Consider the following 24377-nt stretch of genomic DNA (forward strand, 5'->3'; position numbering starts at 1 on the left):
TGTCTTCTCCTATCTCGAGGGTGCCAAATCCCACCGGGAAGCTTCGGTGTCACCTTCCAGTATGCCACTTCTCTTCTCTTCACTGGCAGTCAGCATAAACAGAAAAATCTGTTCTCACCCCCACGTAATCTCTGGATTTCATCGGGGCCGCTTAAATTCTATCACTGCAAGAGCTTTCCTACCCAAGGACAGGTTCCAGACTATATGAAAAAAATCATAGCTCATGTCACAAGCAACCCTTGAGTGCTAGTCAAGACATATCTGTCTTTCCTAGGCAGGGGTGAAAGTAACATAAGGGACTTACCAGTATGCAGGGCCGGGGTCCTGAGCAAGCGGGGGGGGCTAAACTGGAAAGGGCGGGGTCTCGGGCAGAGTGGCAGCCAGGAGCCCTGGGCCCTTTAAATCACTGCCACAGCCCCATGGTAGTGGTAGCTGCAGCAGCCCCCGGGAGCCCCGTGGTTCTGGCCCTTTAAGTTGCCACAGGAGCTCCGGGGCTCCTGGCCGCCGCTGCTACCCAGGGCTCTGGCAGCAAGGCTCTGGTGGCGATTTAAAGGGCCAGGGTTCCTGCCACTGCTGGAGCCCGGGGCCTTTTTAAATTGCCGGCCTGGGGAAGCTGTTCCCTGCCAGTATGGTTGGCTGTGTACTGACTTTTGTCGGTACACTGTATTGGCTTACATTACCTCTGCTCCTAGGTCATATGGTCTTGTTCATCTATGTCACCCCATTTTCAAGTCTCCATTTTTGTTGCCTTCAAGCTTGGCTGCAATTGGTATATTCTGCAAGCTGTCCTTCCATGAACCTCATGGTGACAGTTCTGGCCAAATTACTGACTTCCCTACTGTACCAAACAAATCCTTGTCAGGTATACCCCTTTCTCACTCCCTCTCTGGACAGTACCATCATTATGGACGCATCCCTATTAGGTTGGGAGCCCACGTGAACCACATCCACACCTTTTATATATTGCAGACTACTACTGCAAAAACAGCTGTTGGGATGGCAGTATTAGAGAGAACCATACCATCCATCCCCTCACGTCACTTCCTGATTGACTGCTGCTTACTAATCTCCCATGTGTGGAATACACATAAGGAGGGATCCTCACTCGAAGACTAAATGAAGATTACTTATCTGTAACTGAGGTTATTTGAGATGTGTGGTCATTATCTTTATTCCACTACCTGTAGGCCGCTGGTATAATAGGCCAGGGGAAGTTAAGTCTCCCCTGGCGCAACCGCCGCTGCCCCACCGCAGGACGCCTGGGTCATGGTGGCCGCGGCTGTGCTTCGCGTCTTCCCGTCCCTACTCTGCCCCTTCCCTGAGGTGCCCACCATTGCCTGGTGAGTCTCTCCTTTCCTCCACTCTACCTCCCCTCCCCTGCCTGGGCCTCGCATGTGGCAGAGTGTGGGGGTAGAGGACAGGAGGGACATGGGGAGTGGTGGGGGTCTCGCGAAGCAGAGGGTGGAGGAGAGAAGGAACACGAAGAGTGGCAGCGTGGGGCCCGGAGCGGGAGTATAGTGTGGGCGGGGCTGCAGGCTGAAGAGGCAGGACAGGGAGCTAGTCTCCCCCCAGGGGAATCTTCACCTGCTGCCCATGCCACTACCCATCCTCTATTCCCATTGCTGTGGATCATGACTGCATTCATAGTAGAAGGAACTGAAGAGGCATTGGTCCACATTTCTCCTTACACCGTCATTTCAGAGCATGAGGAGAAAAACTGCAGATGTGCAGACCAATGGATACTGCTTACTAAATATTTCCTAACTCGCATGGTGCTCATGCATACCCACTATGGCTGAAAGATTGATTAAATATGATTATTTGAGTCCTGGTCTCTATCGTTGAGACAACTCAACATTTTGTTTTTGGTGTGGATCCAGTGTACTAGGAACTGGACTTAGACCATCTGCTAATTTTGTATAAGTTAATAGGTGATGTTATCTTTTGGTGTCTATTCTAGTACCAGTCCCCTGAGCCTTCCAGAGCCATATTCCATCCCTAAAATTTGATTATTCAGTGATTTTAGGGCAGTATACTAAGTAAATGTAATTACAAAGCCATAAAAGGTTTCTTTGATGGCACTTAACCATTGCTTTACATTTTTAAATGTACAACCATTAACTAATGTCCCTAAGAGATGGTAATTAAAAGTTGTTGTTGTTGTTGTTTGTTGTTTATTTTATTTCTATTTTATAGAAATTCAGAAATGTTAAGTGACTTCTCATTTAAAGCCGCACAGTGAGTCAGCATCAGAATTGGGACTATAATTGGTTCCTTGTGGCATGCTTAACCTCTAATTCACTGCATTGTTGATAGCTAACATTCATTAGATTTTACAAAAATTGTAAATTCATTAGCTTATCAAGAATGAATGGGAGTTTAAATGCAATTACTCATTTTTGGTATGCATTGAATATTTTGTATGCATTTATCATTTTGAATGTTAGCTGTTTTGCGTAAACAAGTACCTGTTTGTGTCTGCCGGTCATATTTTGCATGTACAATTTTGGGTTCTGTGTTGAAAACTCGTTCTTGAGAGTATATTTTGAACAGTAATTTACAGTATTTGTCTCAAGTATATGAAACACAACCAAGAAAACTGTCTGATGGACTACTTCTATAGAGGAAATAGTTAAACTGATTTGTCCACAGACTGCTGTCATAGCATAAGCAAATTTGAGAATGGGGAAGAATTGAGATTTTTCTTCTAATCTATTTAGGTTCTAGTAATCTTAATTGTGACTTGCATCAGTAGTAGATAGAAGTTTTTCTGGCATACGTGCAATTTTGAAAGTGATGGTGTTTCTTCAGTTAGAAAATAAATAGTAGCTACATGAATCAAAACAGTCTAAATTTCTTTATAGCATTATAAACTTACAGGCTGAAATTAATTAAAACTTATTCTAAAGACTTACTGCATAAATGGAGTCCCAAATACTAAATATCTTCATCTTTATTCTTCTGGATATAAATTTGATTATACTGTATATGATTAATTTATGTCCTGCTAATCTTAGAGAATGTGAAATATATGGACTCTTCACTCAAAAATCCCATCTCTTTCTCTCTGTTTTTTTCTTTGGTTAGGATCCAAAAGTGAAGAAATGATGTCTGTTGTTATCCAAGCCACCCACAAAGTGAGGCTGAAAGCGCTGAAACGTGTAATAAGGAACATAGGTCCCATTGAAATGAGTATCTGGGAGCCATCGGAAGAGGAAACACCGGATGATGAGGCACATTGCTATGATAGATTCTCATTAGGGACCAGTCTAAGCAGAAGTACACTCTCAGATTGTGGAAATCCTCAAGTATATAGTGATGCTGAAACAGCGGATACACTCTCTGAAGCTTTGCTTACAGAAGAAACAAGAAATCAAGCACCTTCACCTCAGAGGTATTAAGAAAGTAACAAATTGGGAGCTCAGTCAAACAAAACATAATGCTACTGTCAGATTGTTTTTCAGTACAGTTTCACCACGTCTCTTTTTATTAATGCATTTGTTACAGGTAACAAATATAGACCGAAGAAAAGGGCAAACTTGCAGAGACAGGCAGTCGGTGTGCTGGCAGGGAGTGATGGTGGGCCTGTGCAAGGCACTCTGGAAGGGGGGAGAACTTTTTAAAAAGTGAAGAGGATTTGTCTGACTACTACTTTTGAACCTGAATCTTTCTTGACTCTTACACGTACGCAGTTGTTTTGTGTGATAATTAGATTAGGCTCTTAATCCATAATCCATTTTATGCATGCACGCATACCACTCCAGTCAGCAGCCAGTTTTATTGGTAGCAGGAAATCACAGATGAATATTGGTTTATAAGCTCCTCTCTTGCTCATCCACCAGACCTACTGACAGCTGCTCAAGGGCACTAGGTCCCAGTACCTCTCATTGTCTTTCCAGCCCCATGGTTTAGAACTCAACTGTTAGCAGATTGCAGGTAGCCTAAATATTGCCCTATCCCCTGAGATTCCTCCATGCAGGAGCTTGTGTCGTCCCAATGTCAGTGAAAATCAACAATATTGGACTTCTTTTCAAGTATATGTCCGTATGGGTGCTCCACTGTAGCATGTGCACATCCCCATGCGCGCTCAAGCAGAGACCAAAAAGTAGTGTTCATGGGCCCACACCTGTGCAGAGCTGTTCCTTGTGCTCCCAAACAAGGGTATATAGGGAGGCATGGACCCACTGCCACTCAGTTCCTGTGGCTCACCTCTGAGCATTTGTGTGTCTGCTGTTCTCAGCTTCCCACTCTTCTTATCTAGCTAATTTTATTAGCACTTTTCTTTATGTAGTTGTTTGGTTATTTTTATTTTATTTTCTGGGACATTTGTGCTTCAGAGAGAGTTCCTGCTGTCCCTTTGAATTGTGGTCCTTTAGCACTCTGAATTATGCCAGAGACCCCTGGCTTAAAGCCCCACCAGACCTGCCACAAGTCTTTTCCCCATAGTTCTGAGCCATCAGTACTGCACATGAAGCAGCGTGCAGAGAAGTCCTCCAATAGACAGCACAGAGAAGCATACAGGGCTTCTACTCCGTCTCTGGTACCATTGTCACCCTCTTTGAGTGATGGTCCCTATTGTATTCCGCCTGAGACTGAGCTTTTCAAAGTAGTAGTGTCTGTCGCTCCACGCCGGTATTTAAGGTCTGTGCTTCCTGCCCTCACTCATTTTTGCTCAGCAGCAACGCTATGTGCACTGCTTTGGAAAGTCCACATTGTGTCCAGGTACAGTGTCTGTCTCTTCTTCCCTGCCAATACCTGGGAAGGCTGGGTCCTCTGCCTTAAGGAGCACCTCCTGGAGGTCACCATGGGACTGTGGTTGAATCTTAGCTGGGAAGCCCCCCTGTACATCAGCCTGAGCAGTCCAGAGGTACGCCTCCTACTGTGAAGTTCCAGTCTGGTTCTGCCAGTAGCAAGACTGAGTACCCCTCACCTAGCCATGAACCACGGAAGCATGCGCATAAGTATGGCAGTGAGTCTTCCTCCATATCCAAGAAAGATACTGCACCATCCATGAGTTCTGGCCCACAAGAGCAAGAAGAAATCACATTGTTCACCGGATCTGCCAGTCCCTGTTCCTGAACCATGCATCACTCCTGCATCAGCTCTGCTAGCGCAGTATGACTAGTCAATCCCAAGGCAGGTCTTCTTACCAGCCCCGGTTCAGTCCATGGACCAGTGCCATATACACCGAGGAGAATCGGATGTGCTCCTAGGCCTTATGAATGGTGTGCCCTGGAATGGATGAGGTCTCTCCCTGTTCTGGTCCATTCACCTGCTAAGATGGCTCCTTCTGCATCGGATCTACCACCCTCTGGTTGTGTTCCTACAGCACACGCCTTTCTGTCGACGCACCATTCGTATAGGACTCCAATTCCTCTGAGGATTTGGATATTATGCATGACTACCAGAGGGTTGTGGCAGTACCTCCTTTGCCTAAGCCCAGGAGCCACCGTTACCTGGCTCCATGGACACCACCACAGCAACAGCGGGATCAACCAGGTTGCCTATATTGGAGCTCATGGAACTAATAGTTGTCTTCGGAACCATCTTAGTCAACTCAGGACGAATCCCCTGTCTCATCGTCCCATCCTTTGTTGAGTAGACGTTTGGAACTGGGGCTGGACAATGCACCAGTCAGCCTGGCTCTGACAGTACTGATGGATCCAGAGAGGTTCCCCTTATCATCCCTGGGTATGACTGTGTCATCGACACCCTCCTCTCCCCCAGACAACTGCCATCAATTTCGGGAGCTGCACATAGATCTTCTTATTCCAGAATAACTGGAGTCTCCCCTCCTACAATAATGGTAATACTAAAGTCCCTGCAACAAAGGGATGGTTTAGCAGATTCCAAATGGCACAGCACTCAGATCATTCCAGTACCATCCACAACAGACCTGCAGAACTTCTGAGGAGGAGAGGCAGACTTCAGAAAATGGAATTGCCTCCTTTTACAACTTCACCATTGGCACTTCCCTCTAAGAAAGAATTTTGACATCTTGGTCAAGGAGCTAAAGCAGTCTTTCTCCAGATCTTTTGCTGCTCGATTCTATCATCCCCACCCCTTTGGAGACTGTCTCCTGGGAACACATTACTTCAGATGAATGGAACTTGGAGGTGATCACTATCCTCTTCAACTTTATCCCCACTTCCCTTCCCCATCTCTCTTCAAGGACCCTTCTTATGAGGAGCTCTGGGCCTCTTGCTTTAAATCTCTCCTGCTCCTGAGAGAGATGGAACTGGTTCCCCAAGAGTTAATTGGAAGGGGATTCTATTCCAACTATTTTCTAGTTCCCAAGAGGATGGAGACAGAGACTGATCCTCAGCCTCAGAAACTTGAACTCCTGTGTACTTTCACTGCACTTCAGGATTTTTACACTAGCTACCATAATACCAGCCGTAAATCTGGGGGAGTGGTTCATCACGCTTGACCTCTGGGATGCCTGCTACTATCATGTAGGTATCCAACCTTCCCGCAAGCATTTCCTATGTTTTGTAATAAGCTCAAATTATTACCATATCTAGTCCTATCCTTTGGGCTTTCCATATCCCCAAGGGTCTTTACAAAAGTCTTCAGTGGTGATGGCCCACCTGTATCAGTTGGGCATCACAGTAGTTCCATACCTGGATAACTGGCTCCTCAGAGGTCACGTGGCTCTAGAGGTCCAGTCAGCAACCTCCAAAGTGCTAGCCGTATTTCAGTCTCTGGTCCTTTGCGTCAACCTGAAGAAGTCTACATTAACCTTTGTCCAACTTCATTGGAGCCATTGCAAACTCCATAACTAAAAATTTTCCACTGTGTCCAATCTCATATCTACTCTACAGCACAATCTGCATACAACTGAAAGGACCTGTCTGTAACTCCTCAGCCATAAGTCAGCCTTGTGTGCATTGCACTATGTGTGAGACTACACTTCAGTGCCCCAGACAGACACAGTCTCTCCAAACAGATATTACCTCTGGAAGTTGTAGATTTGATGTGGTGGTGGACAGACCCATTGAAGGTCTGTGTGGGAAACTCATTCTCACATCCTGCACTCTCAAATATCCTAACAATGGATGTCTCTTGAATTGGGGGGCAAGCAGTTCCCACAAGAGATTATGCCCTACATTAATGTCCTGGAGCTGAGCGCAGTCTATCAACACTTTCTGCATAACATGTCAGGGTAATGCTGTGTCAGGGTAATTCTGGATAACAATGTTATATAAACTGTCAAGTGTGGGAGCAAGATCCCAGTCCAAAACTGTGGAACTGATTCATCTCCCACCAGTTAAAAATCTTGGTGGTTTATCTACCAGGCCTCCAGAATACAGTTGTGGACTCCATGAGCAGAAACTTCTGTCAGGACTATGAACTGGAGCAAAACAATTCTTTCACATCTGTCAAAGCTTATGTCTGCCATCAGTGGACCTATTTTCTACCCCCCAACAAATGTGAAGTTGTCACCATTTTTACTCCAAGGGACAATGTGGTCACAACTTCTTGGGAGATGCTCTGATAGTACCACAACCCCATCTCCTGTTGTATTCTTAACCACCTCTACCTCTCATTCTCAAGACCTTACTTAGACTGGGACAGGAAATAACAAGAGTCATTCTCATAGCACCATCATGGCTGAGACATGTTTGTTGTTTAAACCTTCTTCACCTCTCCGTGGTGACACCTGTCTGTCTTCCTCTCAGGAAGGATCTCCTTTCTTAGAACTTAGGTACCCTGAATCATCTCAACCCCTTTGAACTTCAGGGCAGAGCTTCCAGGTGGCTATCGGGCATAGAGATGACCTGTTCAGATAGGGTCCAGTCAGCCCTCTTATTTAGGAGGAAAGCTATTACTTGCAAAACTTATCTTCAGAAATGGAAGCGTTTGAATTCCTAGTGTTCTCTTCGCTCCCTCAATGCTCAGACATTCTATTTACCAAAATCCTAGATTACCTGTTGGACTTAAAGACACAAGATCTGCCAATAAGCTAAGTCAGAGTTCAATTGTCTGCTATCACAGCTGTCCACTCACCTTTTGAAATCTTCTCCATTTTTTTTGCCCATTCTACTGTGGTCAGATTCCTTAAGGGGTTTACATAATTTGTTTCCCCCACTGTGGAATGCTGCCCTGCTTTAGAAATTTATTTTGGAGCTCTATGCCTTAAAGAAACATCCTTTGAACCAACAGATACCTGTTCTCTTCTTCACCTTTCCATCAAGACGACATTCCTTATAGCTATCACTTTGGCTAGGCAAATGAGAGAACTAAGTGCATTCACGGCAGACCCATCATTCGTGACCTTCTATAGAGACAGGGTCACACTACGTCCCCATCTTCGCCTCCTCCTGTCTTCGGAATACCATATTAATCAGGAAATCCATATAACATTGTTCTACTGAAAGCTTCATACTTCTAGAGAGGAGGCTAGCCTACACATGCTAGATGTCAGAAGAGCTGTTGCCGTCTTCCTAGACAGAACCAAAACCTTTAGGACCTTCCCCAGATTGTATCCTTTACTGAAAGAATGACCGGTCATGCTATTTCCACGCAGACTGTCCAACTGGGTTTCGGGTTGTATCTTAACATGCTATGAGACTGAGGGAATACAACTACCTCAAAGAGTGTCAGCACACTCAACTAGTGCTCAGTCTACATCGATAGCCCTATATCAAGGGCCATGGCTTTCAAACCCCAGTCCACTGGGCTTTTAGGAGCCAGTATATTCCAACCCACCACTCAGTGACCTGTTAAGTCACTAGAACTTGAAGCTTAACTTCAGTGACGGACTTCAGTCCTGGGATCTGATTGGCAAAACTCCAAGAGTTCTAATTGGTTCCCTGTTTCTGTTTAAACCAAGCAAAGGAACAGGAAGTTGTCTGTGCAGCTGGGGTTTTCTGCCTCTGCACTACCTTCTGCCTGACTCTGACCTGCCTGCTGGTATCCTGACCTGGCCTGCTTCTTGATCCTGACTCTCAGTCTCTGCCCTCTGATCTCCTGGTAACCTTACTGTGCCTGACTTCTGACTCTTGGTTTGCCCTTTGGGCTCTCAGATTCCAGTCTCCTGATAGCCACATCTGGCGTGACTCCTGATTCCCGACCCGCGCTCCAACCACTATGTCAGACTGCCCACAACCAGGCCATGACACTTTACTGAAAAATGTGCCCATTGCAGAAATCTGCAGGACTGCAGCTTGGTCCTCTCTTCACACGTTTGTCAAGCATTACACCATCTTACCTACTTCCAGTGTTTGCCAATATGTTTGCGACTCAAGGATTGGACTCTTCAGTTATCAAAGGACCCATACAAAAATAAAAACCTGTGGAAGAGATCATCTTTGACCCTAAGGGATCATCGCCACTGGGTGCTACATCTGCCATCCTCCTTCCCCTCTATATGGCGGTGGGTTCATATCTCCCTGTGTGCCCTCATAGAGGAGCATAAGGAGCTACTTTGCACAGTCATGGACCTGCAAACACAGTTTTTTAGTCTCTGATCAAGAGTTCACAGGCATGTCCTACAGTGGAGTACCCATAGTGACAAAATATCTTGAAGAACTCAAGTTACTATACAGGTATGTAGCCTCTGCTTTTTGGACTCCCACGTCAGTTTCTGTCACTATTCATGATCCCTACCACCTAACTGTTCATCATTCATCAGTCCCTCATCCCTGCTGTATCCTCCCTTCATAAATTCTTTAATCCTCCATTATGTCCTTTGTTGTTCCTGTGACCTAGCCCCTCTGCACAATTTCTTCTTTCCCCTTATACTCCCATTCTTCCACCCTCAAAATGTAATCATTATCCTATATAATTTACCAAAGTAACCATACAATCTTAGTTACTCCAACCCTCCTAACCTACCATTTATTTTTTTCATTTTTTCTGTTACTAGATTGTAAATTATTATTAGCAGTAAAAGTTACTGTGTGATACTTCTAAGTTAATATTGGTTTGTGAATTATGATTACTACATTTTGTCTATTTTGCCACCTTAACACTGCATTAATGTAAGTTTTTGCAATTAATTTCCTATTTTTATTTAATAGAGGAAAAGAAGAAATGAAGAGAACTGTTGCATTAACATACTTTATTGAATTTAATATTTTTTTTTAAAAAAGGATTAGAGTTAGCCTTCTGATTTTTTCTATTTTCATGTTTTTCTGTATTGTAGGGACACACGGCCTCACACAGAAGAACAAACTGGTAGTAAGAAAACTGCATATAAGATAAAATATCTTAATTGGAAAGCAAAGCATAAAGAATACAGTAAAATTTTGTCTAATCAACATACTTTGCCTGTGGTAGGTGCATGGGAATTTGAACGTGATGATGATGAATATGTTAAGTTCTTAGATCTCTTTTTGAGTTACACACTTGAGAAAGACTTTAATTGCAGTGATCCTGGGATTCCTTTTCTGACCAGCTTTTCTGAACTCCTTAGAGAACATGAACTACACTCTCTCCTTTTTGATGTTCATACAACCCTGAAACGTCGACAGGGCAAAACTAATAGCGAGAATGTGTTTAGAGCTGGTTGCTGTTATGCTGTTACTCTTGCATCTTGTGATTTCAAACCAGCTTCCTTGTGTAATGAAAAGCAAAAACATTTGGAAAACCAAATGTCTGTTTCAGTTCTACAACCAGCAGACTCCTCAATGTGTGACTCAGTGAATGGACTAAGGAAATACATGGGAAAGAAAGGTTTATTTGGTCTAAACCACCTGGCAGTTTACAGAGCACAAGATAAAAAGCAAGAAATAACTATTACACCCATAACCCAGACCTTGTCTGACAATGCTTGCTCTAATATACAAACTTCAGTGACCTGTAAATATGTATACAAAACAATTCATATGAATGATGTTATACCAAGAGAGGAACTTGGTCTAGAACTGAAGAATAAATTCAGCAATATTGCAAGACTGCTTGAATGGATGATCAGATGGTCTGATAGGAGATTGCTATGTGATACCAACAAAATAGAGTCATTTCAAGAGAACTGCCCAATGATGCATGTGAAAACATCAGCAGCTGCTATACTTACATCATTATGGCTTTTAGGACAACCCTATTATGATGAATCGCAAGCTAGGATCACTAGTTTTAAGGTAAGAGGATTGAATAATATTTAGCAGAGCGCGCTAAGATTGTCATTAATTAAACTTAGAATTAAAAATACACAAATGCATAATATTTTATTTTATATGCATTAATTTAGAAGTAGAGATTTTAAAAATGCAAGTATATAATTTTACTTTTTCCCATGCCTTTTTAAAAAAATAGTTATCATATTTATCCTGCAAGTTGTTCCATGCACCTGGATCCCATGCATCCATGCAGAACCCTATTTAAATTAGAGGAGCTCTGAGTTGCAGCAGTGGTATACATGATCATGGGCTTAATTTTGATTGGGCATTTGTTTATATTTTTGGCTGTTGAAAATAATTCTCTATTGACATAGGAAAAAAAGAACATTAAAAATATTCAAATGTTGCACCCCATTCAGTCACCTAAACACAGGGGGTTGGTTTTTTTTGTTGTTTGGTTTTTTTTTTTTGCTCAAGTATTTTAAATATGCTCAAAATATTAAGGATGTTAATTCATGTTCAGTGTCACTTAAGTAGTCAGCACCTTGCAAAAATGGGTGCACAATGAGCAGAGCTATGAATATAGTAAAACAAATTGGAAAGAAGTGTGAGTAATCTCCATTACTTGGAAAGATTGACAGCAATTTTAGATAACTGAAATCCATGTAAAAGATTTCATATGTATGTTTCTGTAATTTCCTCTATTACAACAGGAATGCCTGTAACTTGCACATATTACCTGCTAAAATCATAACAAGACCGAGGGGACCAGAATCCTAGGGGATAGCAAATTGACTCATAGGAAAGCATTAAATACCATATGTTTGACCTTGTTGAGGAACAAATTTAAGATAAATGTTGACAACTAGGTTGTATTTTATCTCAATGAAAAGATTTGCCATGTCAAAGTGACTAGTAATAGCAAAAAACAGCATCACGTAGTCTTTAAAGCAACAGACTTACTGAACGCAACGTGAATGCTTGAGACTTTTACCTTCTAGCTGCATTCCAGGTAAATATTAGAACACTGAGTATCAACCTCTCTATAAGGAGTTGCTAGGAATAGATAAACATTCCAAGAGTGCTGGAGTTCCTTCTGTGAGGCATTTTTATGCGTGAGAAGACTTGTGTTGTAGATACAGCTCTATCGTCTGTTGTGAGATCTATGTAATTTATCTAGATACTATTGTATTTGAGTGGACACTTGAAAATTTTGGCTTTAGTGTCCAGTTTTGGTTATGTTATTTGAAGAAATGTATAATGTTTCCTTCCTTAGAGGTTTTTACGGTCAGGCTTGACAAAGCACTAGCTGGGGATTGATCCTGCTTTGAGGATGGACTAGATGACCTCCTGAGGTCCCTTCCAACCCTGATATTCTATGATTCTATTATGATAAGGTTGAAAAGAGTACAGCAGAGATCAACTAGACGGATAATCAAGGGAAAAGGCTCATATGAGGAGAGACTTGAAATTAGGCATATTTAGCTTTGAAAGATTATTAAGATTTGACATATTTAAATTAGCTAAGTGCCATTATAAAGTTAATTTTTAATTTCTACAGGATGTTACTGGATAGGTCAGAACCAGACATTCTTGGTTTAAAATAAAAGGAAAAATATAAAAGAATAATTTGATATACGGTAACTCCTCGCTTAACATTGTAGTTATGTTCCTGAAAAATGCGACTTTAAGCGAAACGATGTTAAGCAAATCCCGTTTCCCCATAAGAATTAATGTAAATAGGGTGGTTAGTTTCCAGGGAACTTTTTTTTCACCTGACAAAAGATATTCTCTCTCTCTCTCTCTCTCTCTCTCTATGTTTTAAACAAACAATTTAATACTAGTACATAGCGATGATGATGGTGAAACTTAGTTGAGGTGGTGAAGTCAGAGGGTGGGGTATTTCCCAGGGAATACCTTACTGCTAAATGATGAACTAGCAATTAGCTGAGCCCTCAGGGATTAACCCATTGTTGTTAATGTAGCTTCACATTCTACAAGGCAGCACAAATGGCGGGAGGGGATACAGCATGGAAGACAGAGACACACACCATGTGAGAGAGAGAGAGAGAGATGCGCATTGCCCCTTTAAGTATGCTGACCCCACTCTAAATACACTGCCTTTTTAAAGCAGGAGAGAAGAGTCCTATGGCACCTTAAAGACTAGCAGATGTATTGGAGCATAAGCTTTTGTGGGTGAATACCCACTTTGTCCTTTTTAAGTAGATCAGCAAGTTGAGACAGCAACTGCTGCCGGCAAGCTCCTTCTGTCCTGAGCCCTGTCGTGTCTCCCCTCCGCGCACACACACACTCTATGGAGGTGGGGTGGGTATGTGTGTGTGTGTGTGTGTGACTCTCTGACATTAACCCCCCTCTTCTCTCCTCCACTCCCTGGACAGCAAGCAGTTGGCTCCAGGGAGCAGCTCCAAGGTGGAGAGCAGGAGCAGCACATGGCACTGGGGGGAGGGATAGCTGAACTGCTGGCAATTGATAGCCAGCTGGGCAGCTGCCACACAGGGAACTTAGGGGAATGGGGAGTTGATAGGGCCCCCCCTGGTTCCAAGACCCTGCCAGCTAGCTCCAACGGGCTGCTCTTCCTGCATGCAGTGGACAAAGCAGACAGCTGCCAAACAACGTTATAAGGGAGCATTGCATAACTTTAAACAAGCATGTTCTCTAATTGATCAGCAATGTAACAGCGTTAACCAGGACGACCTTAAGTGAGGAGTTACTGTAATTGTAAATGGTAAATAGGTATAGTGAATTCTTGTTCCCAAACTCTTTCATAGTTTGAGTCAAGTGTGAACATTTTTAATCAAAAGTTGAATGTCTGTGGAATTTAACAAATAAGTAGATGAAGGGTGTCTTAGTCATTTTTGAAGGTAAGAGTAACTGAATCACATTTTGGATTTATGAGGGGTATTTTTCTTTTTGTTTAGCATTCTTTCCCCTTCTTGATAAAATATTGTTTTGTTTGCATCGTCTCTTCTCCACTAACACAAATGGTGTATAATGTAAAGATGACTAAAGTATCACCAAAACGTTCCCGATGCCAGAGATGTTTCTGAATGCTTCTGGTTATACACAATGTTGGAGCTGTTTTTTCTATCTCTAACATTGTTTACAGTAATAACTAATAGTTTGAATTTAGCACACGATTTTATTGCTGATGCACAAAACCAAATGTGGTGTTTTTTTCCTGCCCATTCAGGCATATGTAGTATGAAACAGTTTTTAATTATTACATACTATTAATGATAGTGACTATATAATAATTATAGTGACCATATACTGACTATTTACTGGTCACATACTGTTTTTTGCACAGCAGTCTTTGCCTCATTCAGTGCACAGGTTGGATTGGAAAGGAGGCAAAACTCAGATTGCAGAGGCAACCATAAATCTGGTATTTTCTAACTGAGTGAAATCTGTAATGTCTTCAGCCTGTAAAATTGGAGAACATCTGGAGAAAAGGATGTGTAGTTAAGCAGAAATGCAACGTATGAAGTAGGAGAGAGATTCTTACAATTCAGATGTTTTTAACTAGAAAGACTTTTGAATGTGTGTTTTGGGTCTTCTTTTATTAGAGTCCAGATTATCAGTACCTAATGAACTCTGCATCCCTACCAGAAACTAGACCCAAGATACAGAAAGAATGCAGTATGGATACAGGCTGTTCTCCAGCAACAGAAATGCCACATGATGCCCAGGATGTAAATGCTTACGATGAACTTCATGAAAATGCTTTAGGGTAATATTTTAACTACCACACTCAAGTTGATGTAATTGCTCAGCTAAGCAGGAAACATTGGCATACTACATATAAATCGTATCTTCTTGATTTACGGCCAAATTCTGCTTTCATATATATTCATAGTTGTTTAAGGCATTTGGAGTTGTAGGCAGGTTGCAAGGGAGTGTAGTAGGAGCACAATTTGATCCTTATTTGTTAATTATAGTCTTTACTCAGCAAAGATTTCTGTGCATATATAAATAAATAATTCCACTGAAACATAACTGAACTTGTTCTTTTCTATTGTGCTAATATGTATCAGTTTTGTAACCAGATCCATTGTGCAGTTTACACATTCCTGTTTGTTTTTGTTGTTTATCTATTCTTTGTGTTGATGTACTTCTTCTGTTTGGACATATTCCATATGACAGGCTGTATCATATAATTAATTTTGAGGAAGCTCAAAACTACATTGAAAAATATGCAGAACAATTAATATTCCTAATTTTTTTGTTTATAAAAAAATACAAGCAAAAAAAAATTAGACTTGAACGTTTGTATCGGGGGTATGGGCAGGAATTTAAACTTGACCACTTTTGGATGGACATTTTAAAAACATGGTATGAGGAAATACAGGAAACCCTCGCTATAACAAACACCTGGGCATCCAAGCCATTTGGCCGTTATAGCCAAGGGTTTGTTATAGCAAAAGAGAGGGAGGCACAGCTTCTCTAGGCCCAGAGCTGTGGCAGGGGCATATAGCTCCTCTGGGACTAGAGGAGTTCTGCACCTGAGGCTGAAGGAGATATTAGCTTTCGCCGTGGCTCCGGGCCTAGAGGAGCTCTGTGACCCTGCTGGTTGTTGGGTGGGCCCATGCCCATGGTTTTCCCCCCTGCCCCATGCACACCCTTGGTTTCCATGACTGTAGCCAAGGTTGTCTCGTACTTTTGATATAAATCTTGATTTTCAGAGCTTTAGAACTTGACTGTGTAAATATACACCAATTTGGCATTTATGATCACAGCAAAACTGCATACTTTTACTAAATTATAAAAAAAAATTAGTTTATGTAAAAATCTTACTAATGTATAGGAAATGTCAGATATTTTTAATCATTTGTGTGCACTTCAATATAGAAATTCAAAGATAGAAAAAAATGGATGATACTTACTCGTCAAATTTACAAAAAAAAACCCAATAGTTATAGGTAAAATAAGCACAACTTACTAAATGATGAATGCATACAGCATATAGCCTCCCTATATACTTATGTCCTATTTTTTGTAATTTGATCTGTTGTACTAATTTACAGAATATCTACAAAAACAAAACATTCTGAAAAGAATGAAATGAATGAGAGTCATTCTGTAACTCATAGTACCGAAGAAGGAGTAATAGGTTTTGATGAAGAAGTGGGAGCATTCCTGCAGGAGGACGTAGATGCAACTTCAGAAAATGAAGGTTTGCTTCTTTAGCAAAAATCTTCTGTTTTTTATACCATATCCCTTTATCTTCATAAAGTTGTCAACCAAGTAGTTTACTGATGGCATGCACTTTATTTTCTTTATGAATTACATCTCTTTATTTCATAGAGCTCTTTGAAGAACCATTTGGAGTTCCAAAAAGTCCCAGTATTTCTGTCAGCGTTAAACCTGTACAACAACAAAAAGAGGAGGCAAGTTACTCTCTCAGATGAATGAAACAACTACTTTAAAATATTATATTCAAAATGCATAGTTCCTTGTTATATATAATGGGAGGAGGCTTAAAGCACTCAGTGTTCACCAAGTCAATGGCACAATGCCCATTGATTTTAACAATAGTAAAGTTAGGCCAACACTGTGCACTTTTGAAAATCTTACCCAATGTTTATAGAAAGAACTACGGGGTTAGAGGGTGGAAGGATTCTAGTTTAACATGCTGCTTGTATTGAATACTGTCTATTTTTACATTTAGCTCTTTGTGACTAACAGTAATCTATTATTTCTCTTCATTTATAATGCAAAGTAATGCACGTTGGAAAACATAATCCCAACTACACATACAAAAGTATGGGATCTAAAGTAGCTGTTATCACTCAAGAAAGAGATCCTAGAGTCATCATGGATAGTTCTCTGAAAACATCTGCCCAAGTGCAGTGGCAGTCAAAAAAGCTGATAATGTTAGGAACCATTAAGAAAGGGATAAATAATAAAACAGAAAATATCATCATGCCACTATGGAAATCTATGGTATGCCCATACTTTAAATACTGCATGCAGTTCTAATGGCCCCATCTGAAAAACAATGAATTGGAGAAAAGGATAGAGAAAACAAACAAAAATTTAGGGGTATGGAATAGCTTCCTTATGAGAAGAGATTTTAAAAATGGGGACTATTTATTTTAGAAGAGAGACGACTAAAGGGGCTGTGGTAGAGGTCTATAAAATCATGACTGGTGTGGAGAGTGAATAAGGAAGTGTTATTTACTCCTCCATATAACAGGAGAACCAGGCATCAGCCAATGAAATCAATAGGCCACAGGTTTAAAACAAAGAACAACTACTTCTCTCAATGCACAATCACCTCAAACTTGTTTCCAGGATATATTGTGAAAGCCAAAGGTGTTTCAAGGTTTCAAAAAAGAATTGGATAAATTTCATGGAGGATAGGTCCATCAATGGCTATTAGTCAGGATGGCTAGGGATATAATCCCATGCTCTGAGTGTCTCTAAGCCTCTGACTGCCAGAAACTGGGACTGGACAACAGAGGATGGATTACTCAATAATTGCCCTGTTCTTTTCATTTCCTCTGAAGCATCCTCACTGTTGGAAGACAGATTACTGGGTTAGATGAACCATTGGTCTGATTCAGTCTGACTGTAGCAGGGTGGTGACCCATCCCTGCGGCACCTCGTGTTGGTCGTCCTGGGAATTAGCTCTTCGACCCAGGAGTGCCCTCTGCAGGCCGGTGTCCCACTTCCTGCTAGGTCCCGAATCCCTCCTGAACCCTGGTGCCACTTCCAGACCAGGGTGCTGCCCTCCGCAGTCTCACTGGGTCTCCCCTCCCTGGGGATCCCCCAACCCTCTATCCCCACCTCGCCTCAGTTGTAGGCTTCTGCCAGTCACCACCTAGCCCCCGCTCCCAGGGGCAGACTGCAGTATAAGCCACTCATCACAGGCAAGGAAGAGTTTGGACCTGCTGCCTCAGCCTAGCCTTGGGCTGTCCCATACAACCCCAGTACCTATTTGGCCTCATACTAGGCCGCAGCGTGGGGGTTTCCAGGCCAGAGCTCCCCAGCTCCCTGGCCCTTCCCTCAGCCCTGCTCCAGCTCAGGTACCTTATCTAGCTTCCCAGCAACCAGGCCTATCTCCCTTCACACCTAGAGGAGACTGCTTCTGCTCCTGGGTTCCACAGGGCCAGCTGGGTCTGTTTCAGGAGTGGCCACAGGTGAGGCTGCCTCCCCAGTCAACCCAGCCTAAGGCTCCTAGCCCCAGCCCTCTTGAAGGGCTGGCTTTTAACCCTTTCAGGCCAGGAGCAGGTGACCACCTCGTTACAATGACCATTCTTAATACATGGTGCTGTCTTTTATATAGCCAAAGTGATTATATAATGATTCCAAATCAGTTTTATTTGGTTTACAAGTACACAGATATGTCTCTTACTTCCACTTTGAAAACTTAACTTGATCTGCAAATAAGCTCTCTTTTTTCTGGCTTGTGTATCACCGTCTAAGTTCGCTGTAAGCTGCACGGCCGCACAGCAGCCTATTTCACGCCACACAGATGCTTAGGGAACCTGCCCCTCCTCCTTCCCTGCTGGGGCTGCGGAAGGGGCACCTATCTTGCAGCCCCAGCCCCAGAGCTGCCGCGGGGGGGGGAGAGCTGGGGGACAGTCCTCTCTTTTCCCACCATAGCCCCAGAGCACCCTCCTGCACCCAAAACACTTCATCCCCAGCTCCACCCCAGAGCCCGCACGCCCAGCTGGAGCCCTCACACTTCTGCACCCCAAGTCTCTGCCCCAGCCCCTCCCACACTCCGAACCCCTTGGCCCCACCCCCACCACATGAATTTTGTTATGTGCACCAATATGAAGGTGATGTGTCACATATCACCTCCATATTAGTGCACCTAACAAAATTCATTCCACGCATGGGTGAGAAAAATTAGAGGGAACACTGATCACCACCAGTATCAAATATTCAGTACTAGGAAATTGGTCAAGAATTCTTTTGCTGATGTGTGAATCAGAATAGAATCTGGTTTACTTTCATGTACCACTGAAGAACCAATGTAAGGAACAGGATTAAAAAGTATTAAAAATGTACTATTGCCCTCAATTCTGCAATGTGGCTTACTAGTGTTGGACTCTTGTGCCTGGTGCAAAATCCTGGCCTTTGCTACTCCTGGAAATAATTATAGGGTCCGTCCTTTTAACTTGTAATCATTTTGTTTGTTTGTTTGCTCGTTTGTAGTCATTCTGTTTCCATGCTACCAACTGGAGTAGTAATAGGTGGATGCCTGATTAGCAAGGTGATACTGCTGCACAGGCCTGATTCTGTGGCAATCTAGTGAACTGAATTTTGGAAATGGTTGAAAACTCATTATAGATATTGTTAAATTTAGTTAGAGAACTCATTAGGACACATCTTTGCATTTTCTATAGTTCTGTAGCTATGCAAACACTAGGATGTTCTGATTAATAAAAATGAAAATCTGAATTTGACCACATGGATTATTAATCAGAAATGTGTCAAAAGTCTAGAATTTTCATAATCTATTTAAGCAGAAGTATGCTGAAGCAAATATATACATATTCTTATGCATCTTTTTAAATTGCAGCATATCTCCGCTCTAGATGTAGAATCTCCATGGGAAGAACACATGATGGAAAAGCTAGGAGAAAAAGCCAAACAAAATGGGTAAGAGAAACTGATTATTAGCATTTCAAAAGAATTAGTTTATTACTACTGTGACAAAGTTCCTCCTCTACCTTGGTGGGTCCTGCACTTATTGGCAGATTTGCTTGCCTCACAGATTCACCCTGTGGATCGGGAAACAGCCCTGAGACCTTCCCCTCTGGTAGAGGCCACAGTCCAGGTCAATTCCTCCTGTGTTTGATCAGGAGTTGGGAGGTTTTGGTAGGAACCCGGGCTTGCCCTCTACTCCGGGTTTCAAACCAGGGCCCTGTGGACTGCAGCTGTCTAGAGTGTCTCCTGGTACAGTTGCGTGACAGCTACAACTCCCTGGGCTACTTCCCCATGGCCTCCTCCCAACACCTTCTTTGTCCTCACCACCAGACCTTCCTCCTGATGTCTGATGATGCTTGTACTTCTCAGTCCTCCGGCACTATCCTACTCACTCTCAGCTTCTTGCACGCCTCTTGCTCCCAGTTCCTCGCATGCACTTCCTCTCCTCTGGCTTCCCTTGGCCTGACTGGAGTGAGCCCTTTCATAGCATCAGAGGGGCCTTAAATAGAGTCAGGTGCTTAACAGCCTTACCTGAATCTTAGCAGGTTAATTAGAGTCAAGTGATCTCATTAGCCTGGAGCAGCCCCTGCTCTGGTCACTCGGAAAGGAAAACTGCTTATCCAATGGCCAGTATATCTCCCTTCTACTACTCTCCTGTTCCCAACTGGCCTGGGTCTATCACACTATCTTGTTAAATTTATAAAGAGAGCATGTATTTTTCTTAATTAAAAAAAGATTTGTTCTTGTTCATAACAACATACTTACAGTTCGAAGCTAACTTCCACCACCCTCTTCCATTTCTGGTGCATGCTAGTGTATTATTGCAGGGTTGGCCATGAGTAGCTAGGTATCTACAATTGAATGCTTATTTTAAGAACAAAACAAATGTGTTCTGCGGTACTTAAAGAATACAGTCAACTCACTTCATTACATTATTACAGGATTTTTACAGAGAACTCCCATTTGCTTAATTAAAACATTTTTAAAGTGTTGAAGCATTTGTCTTTTCAATGAAAAAGCATATAAAGAATTACAAGAATTGTGCATAGACCATCTCTTCCTTGAGTGTCTCTTGTGGTCTTATGTTTGAATTGATAACTTGTAGCTTATTTGTCTGATTCAATTGTGAGTTTCTGAAATAAAGATATTTGTATTTTTCTCCATGTTTTTTTTTCTAAATGCCATGTTCACTGTCTGGAATCAGTATCTGCTCTGATACTTTTCTTGATGACTGAAGGAGAGCAGTTCAACTCCTTTCAAATTGGCAAACTTGTACCAGTCACTCCCTCCAATCACTGTTTGAGACTACTTGCTTTATCATGAATTATCCAGACAATGTCTTACCAGTTATGATGGCATGCGAACTGAGTCAAACTAACTAGGGATATAAAGAGTAACAAGAAAACATTTTACAAATACATTAGAAGCAAGAGGAAGACCAAGTACAGAGTAGGCCTGTTGCTCCATGAGCTGGGGGGGAGGACAATAACAGAAAATGTGGAAATGGCAGAGGTGCTTAATGACTTCTTTGTTTCGGTTTTAACCAAGAAGGTTGGTGGCAATTGGACGTCTAACATAGTGAATGCCAATGAAAATGAGGTAGGATCAGAGTCTAAAATAAGGAAAGAACAAGTCAAAAATTACTTAGACAAGTTAGATGTCTTCAAATTACCAGGGCCTGATGAAATGTATCCTAGAATACTCGAGGAGCTGACTGAGGAGTCAATTGTCTTCGAAAAGTCATGGAAGATGGGAGACATTCCAGAAGACTGGAAAAGGGTAAATATAGTTCCCATCTATAAAAAGAGAAATAAGGACAACCCGGAGAATTAGAGACCAGTCAGCTTAACTTGTGTACCTGGAAAGATAATGGAGCAAATAATTAAGAAATCAGTTTGCAAACATGTAGAAGATAATGTGGTGATAAGTAACAGTCAGCATGGATTTGTCAAGAACAAATAATGTCAAGCCAACCTGATAGCTTTCTTTGACAGGGTAACAAGCCTTGTGAATATGGGGGGAGGTGGTAGATGTGGTATATCTTGACTTTAGTAAGGCTTTTAATACTGTCTTGCATGACCTTCTCATAAACAAACTAGGGAAATAAAACATAGATGGAGCTACTGTAAGGTAGGAGCATAACTAGCTGGAAAATCATTCTCAGAGAGTAGTTATCAGTGGTTCACAGTCATGCTGGAAGGGCATAATGAGTGGGGTCCTGCAGGGATCTGTTCTGGGTCTGGTTCTGTTCAATATCTTCATCAATCATAGAATCGTAGAAGGTTAGTGTTGGAAGAGACCTCAGGAGGTCATCTAGTCCAACCCCCTGCTCAACCTCAACTAAATCATCGCAGTCAGGGCTTTGTCAAGATGGGCCTTAAAAACCTCTAAAAATGGAGATTCTATACCTCCCTAGTTAAAGCATTCCATTGCTTCACCATCCTTCTAATGAAATAGTGTTTCCTAATATCCAGCCTAGACCTCACCCACTGCAACTTGAGACCATTGCTCCTTGTTCTGTCATTGCCACCACTGAGAACAGCCGAGTTCCATCCTCTTTGGAACCCTCCTCCTTGTAGGTGAAGGCTGCTATCAAATCCCCCCTCTCTCTTCTGCAGACTAAACAAGCCCAGTTCCCTTAGCCTCTCCTCGTAGGTCAGGTACCCCAGCCCCCTGATCATTTTCACTGACCTCTACTGGACTATCTCCAATTTGTCCACGTCCTTTCTGTAGTGGGGGGCACAAAACTGGATGCAGTACTCCAGATGAGGCCTCACCAGGGTCAAATAGAGGGGAATAATCACTTCCCTTGATCGGCTGGCAGTGCTCCTATTAATACAGCCCAATATGCCATTAGCCTTCTTGGCAACAGGGGCACATTGCTGACTCATATCCAGCTTCTCATCCACTGTAATTCCCAGGTCCTTTTCTGCAGAACTGCTGCTTAGTCACTTGGCCCCCAGCCTGTAGTAGTGCATGGGATTCTTCTGTCCTGAGTGCAGTACTCTTCACTTGTCCTTGTTGAACCTCATGAGATTTCTTTTGACCCTATTCTCCAATTTGTCTAGGTCACTCTAGACCCTATCCCTACCCTCCAGCCTATCTACCTCTCCCCCAAGTTTAGTATAATCTGCGAACTTGCTGAGGGTGCAATCCTTCCCATCATCCAGATCATTAATAAAGATGTTGAACAAAACTGACCCCTGGGATACTCCGCTTGATTCTGGTTGCCAACTAGACATTGAACTGTTGATCACTACCCGTTGAGCCCAACAATTTAGCCAGCTTTCTGTCCACCTTGTAGTCCATTCATCCAATCCATACTTGCTGTGAAGAATACTGAGGGAGACCATATCAGAAGGTTTGGTAAAGTCAAGATATATCATGTCCACTGTTTCCCCCATATTCACAGAGCCAGTTATCTCATCATAGAAGGCAATCAGGTTGGTCAGGCATCACTTGCCCTTGATGAATCCATGTTGACTGTTCCTGATCACCTTCCTCTCCTCCAAGTGCTTCAAAATGGTTTCCTTGAGGACCTGATCCATGATTTTTCCAGGAATTGAGGTGAGACTGACTGGTCTGTAGTTCCACAGGTTCTCCTTCTTCCCTTTTTAAAATATGGGCACTATTTTCATTGGCCTTTTTCCAATCATTCGGGACCTTCCCCCGAGTGCCAAGAATTTTAGAAGATAATGGCGAATGGCTCTGCAATAACATCAGCCAATTACCATAGCACCCTTGGATGCATTAGATCTGTATTCATGGACTTGTGCATGTCCAGCTTTTCCAAATAGCCCTTAACCTGTTCTTTCACCATTGAGGGCTGCTCACCTCCTCCCCGTACTGTGTTGCCCAGGACAGCAGTGTGGGAGCTGACCTTATCTGTGAAGACAGGCAAAAAAAGCATTGAGTACTTCAGCTTTTCCACATTCTGTCACTAGGTTGCCTCCCCCATTCATTAAGGACCCCACACTTTCCCTGACCTTTTTCTTGTTGCTAACAAACCTGTAGAAACCCTTCTTGTTACCCTTCACATCCCTTGCTAGCTGCAGCTCCAGTTGTGTTTTGGCCTTTCTGATTACACCCCTGCATACTTGAGCAATATTTTTATTCTCCTCCCTAGTCATCGGTCCAAGTTTCCACTTCTTGTAAGCTTCCTTTTTGTGTTTAAGCTCACAGAAGATTTCACTGTTAAGCCAAGCTGATCGCCTGCTATATTTGTGGTTCTTCTGCGTAAAGGGATGGTTTGTTCCTGCACCCTCAGTAAGGCTTCTTTAAAATACAGACAGCTTTCCTGGACTTCTTTCCCCCTCATATTAGCCTCCTTAGGGAATCCTGCCTATCAGTTCCCTGAGGGAGTCAGTCTGCTTTTTGAAGTCCAGGGTCTGTATTTTGCTACTCTCTTTTCTTCCTTTTGTGAGGATCCTGAACTCAACCATCTCCTGGTCACAGCTGCACAGGTTGCCACCCACTTCTACTTCCCCTACCAATTCTTCCCTGTTTGTGAGCAGCCGGTCAAGAGGAGAACAGCCCCTGGTTGGTTTCTCCAGTAGCTGCAGCAGGAAGTTGTTCCCAACATTCTCCAAAAACTTTCTGGATTGTCTGTGCACTGCTATATTACTCTCC

The 24377-nt window shown here is 42.6% G+C and overlaps 1 protein-coding gene across 5 annotated transcripts in view; it reads left to right on the forward strand.

The window, feature by feature from the left end:
- CPLANE1 (ciliogenesis and planar polarity effector 1) overlaps positions 1 to 24377 on the forward strand; it is a 180158-nt gene that overhangs the window by 89478 nt on the left and 66303 nt on the right. For all 5 annotated transcript variants that reach the window (XM_030565920.1, XM_030565924.1, XM_030565921.1 and 2 more), the window contains 6 exons: positions 3088 to 3394; positions 10151 to 11087; positions 14654 to 14817; positions 16112 to 16260; positions 16392 to 16474; positions 19621 to 19700. In XM_030565920.1, coding sequence (XP_030421780.1) covers positions 3088 to 3394; positions 10151 to 11087; positions 14654 to 14817; positions 16112 to 16260; positions 16392 to 16474; positions 19621 to 19700 — 1720 coding nt within the window. The remainder of the gene's footprint in view (positions 1 to 3087; positions 3395 to 10150; positions 11088 to 14653; positions 14818 to 16111; positions 16261 to 16391; positions 16475 to 19620; positions 19701 to 24377) is intronic.

The sequence above is a fragment of the Gopherus evgoodei genome, chromosome 6 (assembly GCF_007399415.2).
Source record: "Gopherus evgoodei ecotype Sinaloan lineage chromosome 6, rGopEvg1_v1.p, whole genome shotgun sequence".
In the NCBI taxonomy this organism is placed as follows: Eukaryota; Metazoa; Chordata; order Testudines; family Testudinidae; genus Gopherus; species Gopherus evgoodei.